The sequence below is a fragment of the Myxine glutinosa genome, chromosome 3 (assembly GCF_964187855.1).
Source record: "Myxine glutinosa chromosome 3, kmMyxGlut1.1, whole genome shotgun sequence".
NCBI lineage: Eukaryota > Metazoa > Chordata > Myxini > Myxiniformes > Myxinidae > Myxine > Myxine glutinosa.
Genome location: NC_136263.1, coordinates 184,467,193 through 184,480,336, shown reverse-complemented (window position 1 = coordinate 184,480,336; position 13,144 = coordinate 184,467,193). Strand labels below are relative to the sequence as shown.

At 45.5% G+C, this 13,144-nt stretch overlaps 1 protein-coding gene across 3 annotated transcripts in view; it reads right to left on the bottom strand.

The window, feature by feature from the left end:
• LOC137416438 (complement factor B-like) overlaps positions 1–13,144 on the bottom strand; it is a 124,174-nt gene that overhangs the window by 66,341 nt on the left and 44,689 nt on the right. For all 3 annotated transcript variants that reach the window (XM_068102036.2, XM_078774819.1, XM_078774820.1), the window contains exon 13: positions 1,383–1,506. In XM_068102036.2, the coding sequence (XP_067958137.2) occupies positions 1,383–1,506 (124 nt within the window). The remainder of the gene's footprint in view (positions 1–1,382; positions 1,507–13,144) is intronic.

The following is a 13,144-nucleotide window of genomic DNA, read 5'->3' as shown; positions in this document are numbered from 1 at the left end:
GTGTTTGAATGGTAGGAATAGTTAGTTCTTCATAATTATCACGGAATATAAATATATTGTGGGTTTTGGAGAATGTTTTTCATCCATAATTGTAGAAGATGAATTTAAACAAGCAAGGGACTTATTAAAGGTAGGAATTGTGACAGCCGGAGGGGCTGAAGCTCATATTGGAAAAGGCCTTGTCCAAGAGAAGGAGCAAGTGCTTAATGGAAAAAAGGAAATCAGCATCAGGGTTGCACCTGTGCACCGCACCTGTGCACCGTCTCAATGGTAGCCGGGGCAGTGTTAATATCATACCTAGTGTAGCCACTGTTGTTTTTGTAACTTCTCTGATGACACAATTATGTGACTGCTCTTTCAAGTGAAGTTTTGCAATTTATTTAGTTTTATGAATCACTACTCAACCTCTTCTGTGTATAAAGACAGTAAAATGAAAATCACTCATCGAGCGACACTTGTAACAAGAGAACACAGTAGAATGGCACTCAATGGAGCATCCTTTTGACCTCAAAGATAATTGGTGGTTGAATTCAGTGACCTCATGTGCAGATTGTCTTCAAATTTTAAGATAACCGGATGAAAATTGACAATTTTAGAAATGTGGCCTATGTTGACCTTTTGGCCTATGTTGACCTCAAATAGAATTGGTTGTTGAATTCAGCCAGCCGATATGAAAATCCTATTCAAATTCCAAGTCAATCGGATAAAAATGGAGGATTTTAGAAAGTTGTAAAGGTTGTTGACCTTTTGGCCTATGTTGACCTTTTGGCCTATGATGATATCAAAAATAGTTGTTGGTTGAATTCAGTTTACCGATATGTAAATTGTATGCAAATTTCAAGTCAATCTGATGAAAATTGAGGATTTTAGAAATTTGAAAAGGTTGTTGGCCTTAGACCTATGTTGACCTTTTGGCCTATCTTGACCTCAAAAATAGTTGGTGGTTGATTTCAGTTAGCTGACATGAAAATCCTATTCAGATTTCAAGTAAATCGGATGAAAATTGAGGATTTCAGAAATTTGAAAAAAGTGGTTGAACTTTGGCCTATGTTGACCTTTTGACCACAAAAATAAATAGGATTCTATCGGACCACCAACTCCACCATTTGGTGAAGTTTCATGAAGATCAGTTTAACATTTTCACCTGTAGGCAAGTATAAGTGAGCGGACAGACAAACACACACACACAAACACACACACAAACACACACACACACACACACACACACAAAAAAAAAAAACATTACCGAGTAATGAGTGGATAAACCAATTTTAGAGAATAGGAATGTAGGTGCATGACAGGTTTGCTGAAGAATATATGTATAGATTAACATTTAATCAATAAATGATATCTCTATAGTTGGTTCGTAAATGCAGACTGACCTACATAAATGGTGACTTTGTCATGAGTAATATTGCCCTTCGTTCGATCTTCCTGCAGACAATGCGCTGCTGTCATAAGCCAGTTTTTGGCAATAATGGTTGCACCACACTGCTTTATACCAGACTGCAAAGAAAAACACAAATCACACTCGTGTCTGAAGGAAGCGGATCAGTTTGGCATTTTAATATGAAATAGGCAAAACGAAGAAATGAACTAAAGCCATTAAAATTATCCTTTAAAATTACCATCTAGAATTACCCTGGAATCAAAGGGAGGCGCAAAGGGGACGCATTTATATAAGGGATCGTTTCTGTGTATGCAGCTTTAACATGGGGACTGAAAATACGTTTCTCGGCTTCCACTGGACGAAATCGGCTGCAAATTTCAGAAGTAAATGCTTTGCACATCGAGGTAATATGTTCCAAATTTCAGCAACATCCGTTTATGCATTCTTCAGTTATCTTTAGGAAACCCTCGAAATCACGTTGGTGTCCGTCCGTCCATCCGCCCAAAATGTGTTGGCGCTCATATCTCAAGGACTATATATTGAAACTTCGCGAAACTTGGAATATACATCGGCCAATACGTCTACTTAATGGCTTTCGAAACAAATGGCACCTACGTATGTGCTATAGTTTTTGTTTTAAAATTAAATATATATAAATAAATAAAAAAAATTTTTTTTTTGTATACAAGATCGAGGCTCGTGAAAGAGCGAACATTGATCACACAGAAAGACAAACCGACACATAAAACATATAACATCGGGAGCGGTAGACAAGATGGGGAGAGAGGAGGAAGGACACAAACACAACATTTGAGAGCAGGGACCGAGAGACATGGAGACATCGAGAGATCTGAGAGAGGGCGAGGGCTTTGGGGGGGGGGGCATGGGAAGGGGGCGGTGGGAGAGATATAAAACATATGGACACTGCCAGGACTTCCAGGAAAGAACTTGGAATTTCAAACAAGGTGGATCTGGGGTGAATTAGCGGGGGTAGAAAAGATCAAGGTTTTGGATGGGGGAAGATAAGAGATGGTGGTGAACAGCTGTTTTAAAGACCTGGAGGGAGGAGTGGGATTGAAGGGAGTGAGGGAGTTTGTTCCAGAGGCGGGAGAAAAGAGGAATGAAAGAGTGAAGGTGAGCACAGAGCCGAGATTTCGGCAGTTTAACCATCAGAGGGTTGCTGGCAGATCTTGTGCGGCCTGTAGGAATATTTGGGGGACAGAGCACAGAGAGAGCTGGGGGTGCAAGGCCGGAGAGGAGTCGGTAGAAGACAGAAAGACCACCTACCTGCCTGCGGTGAGTGAGTGAAAGGCCCTCAGAGATAGCTTCATCGCGGGAGATTCCAATAATTCTGAAAGCTTTGGTTTCAACAGCGTGAAGCCGAGCTAGGTGTGAGGCAGGAGCACCGGCCCATAGGGGAGAACAGTATTCCATTGAGCTGCGGATGAAAGCCTTGTATGTGGTGAGGAGCTCAGGTGTGCCGAGGAAGGACTTCGCACGACGGAGGATGCCCAGTCGGCGAATGGCTTTGGAGGCCAGCTTGGAAATGTGGTTTTCCCAAGAAAGATCATGGCAGATAGTGAGACACAAAAGCTTGAGCGACAGAACTTCTTGGAGAGGATTGTTGAGAAAGTAGATGGGAGGGTTGTCCAGTCGATCTTTTCAGAGAGACATAGTAAGAGTGTGAGATTTGTCAGGATTGAAAGACATGTTCCACTTGTTTGACCAGTCTGTGATTTTGTCCAAGTCTTCAGAGAGTGAGGAGGCTGCAGACTGATTGATCTGAGGGAAGAGGACTTGGAGCGGCAGAGAGTGGAGTCATCAGCAAAGAGATAGAGAGGATTTTCAAGAGAGTCAGAGAGATCATTGATGAAGACCAGAAAAAGCACGGGGCCCAGAACACTGCCTTGGGGAACTCCAGCCTGAACAGGAAGAGGAGATGAGAGAAACCCATTCAGGGCCACACGTTGACGACGACTAGAGAGGAAGTCCGCCAGCCATGCGTGGAGATTTCCATGGATACCAAAGGAGGAGAGTTTGGTGAGCAGAACGGGGTGCCAGACCGTGTCGAAGGCACGTGATATGTCGAGGGAGACAGCTCTAATTTACTGTTTGGCATTGAGGACCTCCATCCATTGTTGAGACAGCAGAAGCAGCATGTCCAGAGTAGAGTGACCTGGTCTGAAACCAAATTGATGATCAGAGATCAAGCCATTGGAGAAGAGGAAAGATTTCATATCCGAAGCAATGATGGATTCCATGACTTTGCTGCTAATTGGGAGAAGGCTGATTGGTCTGTAGTTGCTAGGATCTGTTTTTGCACCTTTTTTGTGCAAAGCGGTGATGTTGGCTGATTTCCAAGCAGATGGCAGTTGACCTTGAGCAGAAGAGAGGGTGAAGAGAACAGAGAGAGGGTGAGATAGAGCGGCAGAGCAGGATTTTAGGACCCGTGGGCTGATGCCGTCGGGTCCAGTTGCAGAATCAGAGTCGAGGGTTGACAGAAACTTTTCCACCTTGTCAGGATGAAAGGACACGGAGTCCAGGAGCAGCAGGGTACGACTGGGTATGGTGGGTACAGAGAGGCATGGGTTTGGGACACAAGATTTAGAGGCAAACACAGAGTTGAGGCATTCAGCTTTTTCACGTGCGGAGTCAGCTGTGTAGCCATTTGAGGTAAGGGAGGGGATGGAGGGGGAACAAACACCAGAAACGGATTTGACCAGATGCCACCAGGATTTGGAAGAGGGAGACAGATAAGAGAGTTCGGTCTTGAGAACGGAGAGATATTGTTTCCTGGCTCTCCTGAGGGTGGACACACACTTGTTTCGGGCTTTGTGAAAGGAAATGAGATTTCCTTCCGTTGGATTTGCTTTCCAGGAGACGAAGGCAAATTGTTTCTGGGCAACAGCCTCACCACAAGATTCCGTGTACCATGGACGGGAGGAAGGGTATGACAACTGAAGACGAGATGGGATAAATCTGTGCATGAGAGAGAGCAATTTACTTTGGAAGAATTCCCAGGATGAGTTGATGTCAGAGGTGGTAGAGATGGGAGACCAGTCCAGATGATTGATGGCTGCTTGAAGACCGTGCCAGTTGGCCTGAGTGAAATGCCAGACTCGTCGATGCTGAGCAGTCTCCCTGAGGATGGTCAGAGAGATGTCCACTTTAACAAGGACATGATCAGATGATCCGATTGGAGCAGAAGAAGAGCAGCAGACATTTTCAGGGAAGTTAGTCATAACCAAGTCCAGAAGAGAAGATGTTCCGTTGACTGAGATCCGGGTCGGGAAATTGACAGATTGTGTCAGTCCCAGTGAGTCGCAGAAGTCCTTTGCTGAGGAGCCATGGCTGGTGAGAGAGGTACCCGCACCCAGCCAACTGGCATGATGACAGTTGAAATCACCATATATGAGGAAGAGAGAGTTGGGATGAGTAGATAGAAGTTGGTCCATATTATCAGACAGCGAGATGTAGATTGAGTCATCACTGTTTGGTGGACGGTACAACACACATATGAACAAGAGGTGGGAACGAAGGGGAAGCCGTAGCCAGAGGAATTCCTGGGGGTGAGGTGGAGAGAGTGCAGTGCAGGGCGAGTGAGGAAGAGAGTTTTTGATAAAGATGGCAACCCCGCCTCCAGGACGAGGCTCAGGTCTATCATACCGGAGGAGGGAGTAGCCCGGGAGAGATACTAAGGAATCAGAGACATCATAAAGGAGGAAAGTTTCTGTTAAGCAGATCACGTCTGGTTTGACAGAAGCAACCTGTATGGAGAGATCAGTTAAGTTTGAACGAAGGCCCCGGATGTTTGAGGTCCATACCGTTAATGAAGAGGAAGGGGGAGCATCAGATACAGAACAGGGGGGAGGAAGGGTAGGGTAAGATGTGGAAGAGGTGGAAGAGGTAGGGAGAGCTGTTGAAGGTGTGTCAGAGATTTCAGAATAGCTCGGAGAAAGGGAAGGATGGGGCGGACAAAAGGTTTGATGGTGATTGGGTGAGGCACAATGAGGTGTTATTTGAGGAGGGGGAAGAGCGAGGAAGAAGGTTGGGGGAGATGGAGGTGAGACTAGGAAGGGGGAAGAAGCGGGGAGGACGCTTTGAGGAGGGGGAGTGAGAGGGGGGAAATTGAGAAGCAATGAGGGTGGGGAGATTTGAAGGGGAGGGGTGAGGGGGGAGTTTGGGAGGGAAGGGACAAGGGGAGGGATTTGAAAGGGATGGGATATGGGGGAGATTTGGAGGGGAGGGGTGAGGGAGGAGTCTAGGAGGGGAGGGGCGAGGGGGCGTCTTGGCGGGGAGGGGTGAGGGGGTAGTTTAGGAGGGAGGGGGCAAGGGGGGAGATTTGAAAGGGATGGGTGATGGGGAAGATTTGGAGGGGAGGGGTGATGGGGAAGATTTGGAGGGGAGGGGTTATGGGGAAGATTTGGAGGGGCGGGGTGAGATTGGATTTTAGAAAGTGTACGATTTATGGGAAACGAACATTTATTGCAAAATGAGTTTCTTGTGACCTTCGAGTTAAAAATACGTTTAAGGACGCTGGATGGAGGATGGAGTGCAGGAGAGTTTAGGGAATGTAGAAAAAAGGCACTATAGGAGATGGATATTTTTTTTGGGATGAATTGATTTGGTGAGCAAGTCGAAAGCAGCCTTTTAAAGAAGAAGAAGAAAAAGGTGTTATAAAATATGACGGAATACATAACTTGAGGGGAAAGTGTAAACATTGAAGGTTAATAACAGTGAAAACTATCTGGGGAAATGGGGGAGAAACACGTGGTCGAAGAACGAACGAACGAATAAGAATGAATAAACGAATGAGAACAGAGAAGGAAATGTTTTTTTTTTTTTTTTTTTTTTTTTTTTGAGTTGAGATTTACACAAGGAAGTAGGCTATGGGTGAAAAGCCTGGGAATACAGAGAACAAAAGTTATTGGATCACAAACGACGGACCGCTGAGAGAAAAACAAAGCCTCAAGGTTGTACAGTGTACACTGTACAAGGCCTCAAGACACGACACGAATTAACACGATTTTCAATACAGGTATGAAAGATTTGCACCGAAAAATCTTCGTCGGGACACAATATACGTACAACACCATAAATAAATACAGTTTTAACGAAAATACAAATGGGAACAATCACTTAACTTCGATTTCAAATCGTTCGCGACGCGGCAAAGGCCTTGCTCGCGACACGGCAAACAGACGATCAATTTATGAAAGATAAACACCGAGAAACAACCAAAGTTGCACACAATAACTTCACACACCGAATGATAAATACAGTTTCGACAAAATACAATTGTGAACAGACTTCACTTCGAAAAACGTGGCGACCGTGTGGAGCTTCGAAAATCCCTCCCACCGTCTCCGAGATCTCGCGATATTGTTACGTTTGTAGGGAATAGGGATACCATAGGCCAGGTAGAGTGTATAGATTAGTCTGCTCCGACTGTCGCGAAGAAGAAGAACCACCTCGATGGACTATTAGTAGGGATCTGGTATACCGTGTGTTTGGATTAAGTGTATCTTAGTCCCCACTACGAGGAGTGGGGTATGTTAATTAGCTCAGAGATTATGGGTTATATCATTATGGTTGACCATGGCTGATTGGTTATATTATGCATGGTTATATATAGCATGGTTGCATGTATATATATATATATATATATATAGCATGGTTGATTATGGGTTATATTATGGATTATATCCCGGTGTGTACCCCGGTTTAGAATAGGTACACCATATCCCTGCTCATCGTAAGAGGTGACTAAGGGTTGGCGTCAGGAAGGGCATCCGGCCATTAAAAAAACTGCCCCAAGAAGGGAACCATGAGGTCATGGGGTCCGCAAGGCTAACCCCCGCTTTAGCGGGGAAAAGATGGCCTCAAAACGATCATTCATTTCATTCATTCATTCATTCATTATGGGTAATATATCCCTTGTATGTCGATATCTCTGTAATTTTTTTCCTATATCCGTTTTGGCACCACACCATAGTGTTACGTGCTCCTCCCCGACCCCCTGGTCACGGTGTACCTCCGAGTCCCGAGAGGAGTCCTGGCAGAAAAATGTGTTATTCTGTGTCAAAAATCAATGGTGAAACCACACCAATTGTTAGTAATAAACAAATATTGTATTAAAAATCATACAAGAATAACAGTACGACAATGATAGCAATCAAAAGTACAATCAACATATATCTTATGATGGTACCATCAGCTAATATCAGGTAACTCACTCACCATTATTGGGTAAAGTTCATATAAAGGGGTGCCAATTTGATTCGTACACCTGCATGAAGAAGTAAATGTATTTTATTTACCAGATATAGGTTCCCTCCTTTATATGAACCTTTCTAGAGCATTACTTGGTTCCTCCTAAGAACACAAGGGTAGTACAACATGCACACGAGATTTTTTGAATGTTCCTTCTTTTCTATTGTTCGACATTTTCTATAAGCTATGGAATGTCCCTTCCTTTCTATACTTTGCCACATGGCACATTCCCTTGTAGAAAGGGGCCTTTTCTACGCCCCTGGCATTTTACACAAGAATTACCATTATAACCATCTAGAATTACCATTTAGAACCCATTAGAATTACCATTTAAAACCCTTTAGAATTACCCTTTAGAACCATCGAGAATTACCCTTTAGTACCCTTCAGAATTACGCTTTGGAGTCACCCTTTACAATTGCCCTTTAAAATTACCCTTTAGAATCACCCTTTTTTTTTTTTTTTTTTTTTTTTTTTTTTTGTATACAAGATCGAGGCTCGTGAAAGAGCGAACATTAATCACACAGAAAGACAAACCGACACATAAAACATATAACATCGGGAGCGGTAGACAAGATGGGGAGAGAGGGGGAAGGACACAAACACAACATTTGAGAGCAGGGACCGAGAGACATGGGGACATCGAGAGATCTGAGAGAGGGCGAGGGCTTTGGGGGGGGGGGCATGGGAAGGGGGCGGTGGGAGAGGTATAAAACATATGGACACTGCCAGGACTTCCAGGAAAGAAGTTGGAATTTCAAACAAGGTGGATCTGGGGTGAATTCGCGGGGGTAGAAAAGATCAAGGTTTTGGATGGGGGAAGATAAGAGATGGTGGTGAACAGCTGTTTAAAAGACCTGGAGGGAGGGGTGGGATTGAAGGGAGTGAGGGAGTTTGTTCCAGAGGCGGGAGAAAAGAGGAATGAAAGAGTGAAGGTGAGCAGAGAGCCGAGATTTCGGCAGTTTAACCATCAGAGGGTTGCTGGCAGATCTTGTGCGACCTGTAGGAATATTTGGGGGACAGAGCACAGAGAGAGCTGGGGGTGCAAGGCCGGAGAGGAGTCGGTAGAAGACAGAAAGACCACCTACCTGCCTGCGGTGAGTGAGTGAAAGGCCCTCAGAGATAGCTTCATCGCGGGAGATTCCAATAATTCTGAAAGCTTTGGTTTCAACAGCGTGAAGCCGAGCTAGGTGTGAGGCAGGAGCACCGGCCCATAGGGGAGAACAGTATTCCATTGAGCTGCGGATGAAAGCCTTGTATGTGGTGAGGAGCTCAGGTGTGCCGAGGAAGGACTTCGCACGACGGAGGATGCCCAGTCGGCGACTGGCTTTGGAGGCCAGCTTGGAAATGTGGTTTTCCCAAGAAAGATCATGGCAGATAGTGAGACCCAAAATCTTGAGCGACAGAACTTCTTGGAGAGGATTGTTGAGAAAGTAGATGGGAGGGTTGTCCAGTCGATCTTTTCGGAGAGACATAGTAAGAGTGTGAGATTTGTCAGGATTGAAAGACATGTTCCACTTGTTTGACCAGTCTGTGATTTTGTCCAGGTCTTCAGAGAGTGAGGAGGCAGCAGACTGCCGATCTGAGGGAAGAGGAATGGAGCGGCAGAGAGTGGAGTCATCAGCAAAGAGATAGAGAGGATTTTCGAGAGAGTCAGAGAGATCATTGATGAAGACCAGAAAAAGCACGGGGCCCAGAACACTGCCTTGGGGAACTCCAGCCTGAACAGGAAGAGGAGATGAGAGAAACCCATTCAGGGCCACACGTTGACGACGACTAGAGAGGAAGTCCGCCAGCCATGCGTGGAGATTTCCATGGATACCAAAGGAGGAGAGTTTGGTGAGCAGAGCGGGGTGCCAGACCGTGTCGAAGGCACGTGATATGTCGAGGGAGACAGCTCTAATTTCCTGTTTGGCATTGAGGACCTCCATCCATTGTTGAGACAGCAGAAGCAGCATGTCCAGAGTAGAGTGACCTGGTCTGAAACCAAATTGATGATCAGAGATCAAGCCATTGGAGAAGAGGAAAGATTTCATATCCGAAGCAATGATGGATTCCATGACTTTGCTGATAATTGGGAGAAGGCTGATTGGTCTGTAGTTGCTAGGATCTGTTTTTGCACCTTTTTTGTGCAAAGCGGTGATGTTGGCTGATTTCCAAGCAGATGGCAGTTGACCTTGAGCAAAAGAGAGGGTGAAGAGAACAGAGAGAGGGTGAGATAGAGCAGCAGAGCAGGATTTTAGGACCCGTGGGCTGATGCCGTCGGGTCCAGTTGCAGAATCAGAGTCGAGGGTTGACAGAAACTTTTCCACCTTGTCAGGAGGAAAGGACACGGAGTCCAGGAGCAGCAGGGTACGTCTGGGTATGGTGGGTACAGAGAGGGATGGGTTTGGGACACAAGATTTAGAGGCAAACACAGAGTTGAGGCATTCAGCTTTTTCACGTGCGGAGTCAGCTGTGTAGCCGTTTGAGGTAAGGGAGGGGATGGAGGGGGAACAAACACCAGAAACGGATTTGACCAGATGCCACCAGGATTTGGAAGAGGGAGACAGATAAGAGAGTTCGGTCTTGAGAATGGAGAGATATTGTTTCCTGGCTCTCCTGAGGGTGGACACACACTTGTTTCGGGCTTTGTGAAAGGAAATGAGATTTCCTTCCGTTGGATTTGCTTTCCAGGAGACGAAGGCAAGTTGTTTCTGGGCAACAGCCTCACCACAAGATTCCGTGTACCATGGACGGGAGGAAGGGTATGACAACTGAAGACGAGATGGGATAAATCTGTGCATGAGAGAGAGCAATTTACTTTGGAAGAATTCCCAGGATGAGTTGATGTCAGAGGTGGTAGAGATGGGAGACCAGTCCAGATGATTGATGGCTGCTTGAAGACCATGCCAGTTGGCCTGAGTGAAATGCCAGACTCGTCGACGCTGAGCAGGCTCCCTGAGGATGGTCAGAGAGATGTCCACTTTAACAAGGACATGATCAGATGATCCGATCGGAGCAGAAGAAGAGCAGCAGACATTTTCAGGGAAGTTAGTCATAACCAAGTCCAGAAGAGAAGATGTTCCGTTGACTGAGATCCGGGTCGGGAAATTGACAGATTGTGTCAGTCCCAGTGAGTCGCAGAAGTCCTTTGCTGAAGAGCCATGGCTGGTGAGAGAGGTACCCACACCCAGCCAACTGGCATGGTGACAATTGAAATCACCACATATGAGGAAGAGAGAGTTGGGATGAGTAGATAGAAGTTGGTCCATATCATCAGACAGCGAGATGTAGATGGAGTCATCACTGTTTGGTGGACGGTACAACACACATATGAACAAGAGGTGGGAGCGAAGGGGAAGCCGTAGCCAGAGGTATTCCTGGGTGTGAGGTGGAGATAGTGCAGTGCAGGGCGAGTGAGGAAGAGAGTTTTTGATAAAGATAGCAACCCCGCCTCCAGGACGAGGCTCAGGTCTATCATACCGGAGGAGGGAGTAGCCCGGGAGAGATACTATGGAATCAGAGACATCATAAAGGAGGAAAGTTTCTGTTAAGCAGATCACGTCTGGTTTGACAGAAGCAACCTGTATGGAGAGATCAGTTAAGTTTGAACGAAGGCCCCGGATGTTTGAGGTCCATACCGTTAATGAAGAGGAAGGGGGAGCATCAGATACAGAACAGGGGGGAGGAGGGGTAGGGTAAGATGTGGAAGAGGTGGAAGAGATAGGGAGAGCTGTTGAAGGTGTGTCAGAGATTTCAGAATAGCTCGGAGAAAGGGAAGGATGGGGCGGACAAAAGGTTTGATGGTGATTGGGTGAGCCACAATGAGGTGTTATTTGAGGAGGGGGAAGAGCGAGGCAGAAGGTTGGGGGAGATGGAGGTGAGAGTTTGAAGGGGGAAGAAGCGGGGAGGATGCTTTGAGGAGGGGGAGTGAGAGGGGGGAAATTGAGAAGCAATGAGGGTGGGGAGATTTGAAGGGGAGGGGTGAGGGGGGAGTTTGGGAGGGAAGGGACAAGGGGAGGGATTTGAAAGGGATGGGATATGGGGGAGATTTGGAGGGGAGGGGTGAGGCAGGAGTCTAGGAGGGGAGGGGCGAGGGGGCATCTTGGCGGGGAGGGGTGAGGGGGTAGTTTAGGAGGGAGGGGGCAAGGGGGGAGATTTGAAAGGGATGGGTGATGGGGAAGATTTGGAGGGGAGGGGTGATGGGGAAGATTTGGAGGGGAGGGGTTATGGGGAAGATTTGGAGGGGAGGGGTGAGATTGGATTTTTGAAAGTGTACGATTTATGGGAAACGAACATTTATTGCAAAATGAGTTTCTTGTGACCTTCGAGTTAAAACTACGTTTAAGGACGCTGGATGGAGGATGGAGTGCAGGAGAGTTTAGGGAATGTAGAAAAAAGGCACTATAGGAGATGGATATTTTTTTTGGGATGAATTGATTTGGTGAGCAAGTCGAAAGCAGCCTTTTAAAGAAGAAGAAGAAAAAGGTGTTATAAAATATGACGGAATACATAACTTGAGGGGAAAGTGTAAACATTGAAGGTTAATGAGTGAAAACTATCTGGGGAAATGGGGGAGAAACACGTGGTCGAATAACGAACGAACGAATAAGAATGAATAAACGAATGAGAACAGAGAAGGAAATGTTTTTTTTTTTTTTTTTTTTTTTTTTTTTGAGTTGAGATTTACACAAGGAAGTAGCCTATGGGTGAAAAGCCTGGGAATACAGAGAACGAAAGTTATTGGATCACAAACGACGGACCGCTGAGAGAAAAACAAAGCCTCAAGGTTGTACAGTGCACACTGTACAAGGCCTCAAGACACGACACGGCAAACAGACGATCAATTTATGAAAGATAAACACCGAGAAACAACTAAAGTTGCACACAATAACTTCAAACACCGAAAGATAAATACAGTTTCGACAAAATACAATTGTGAACAGCCTTAACTTCGAAAAACGTGGAGACCGTGTGGAGCTTCGAAAATCCCTCCCACCGTCTCCGAGATCTCTGGAGATCTCAACCCCCCCCCCCCCCCCCATTAGATTAAACCTTTCGAATTAACCTTTAGAATCACCCTTTATAATTACCCATTACAACCCCTCGAGAATGACCCTTTATAATTACCCTTTAGAATTACCGTTTAGAATTACCCTTTAGAACCCACCTAGAATGACCCTTTATAATTACTCTTTATAATTGCCCTTTAGAATCACCCATTAGATTAAACCTTTCGTATTAACCTTTAGAATCACCCTTTATAATTACCCATTAGAACCCCTCTAGAATGACTCTTTATAATTACCCTTTAGAATTACCGTTTAGAATTACCCTTTACAACCCACCTAGAATGACCCTTTATAATTACCCTTTAGAATCACCCATTAGATTAAACCTTTCGAATTAACCTTTAGAATCACCCTCTATAATTACCCATTAGAACCCCTCTAGAATGACCCTTTATAATTACCCTTTATAATTACCCTTTAGAATTAC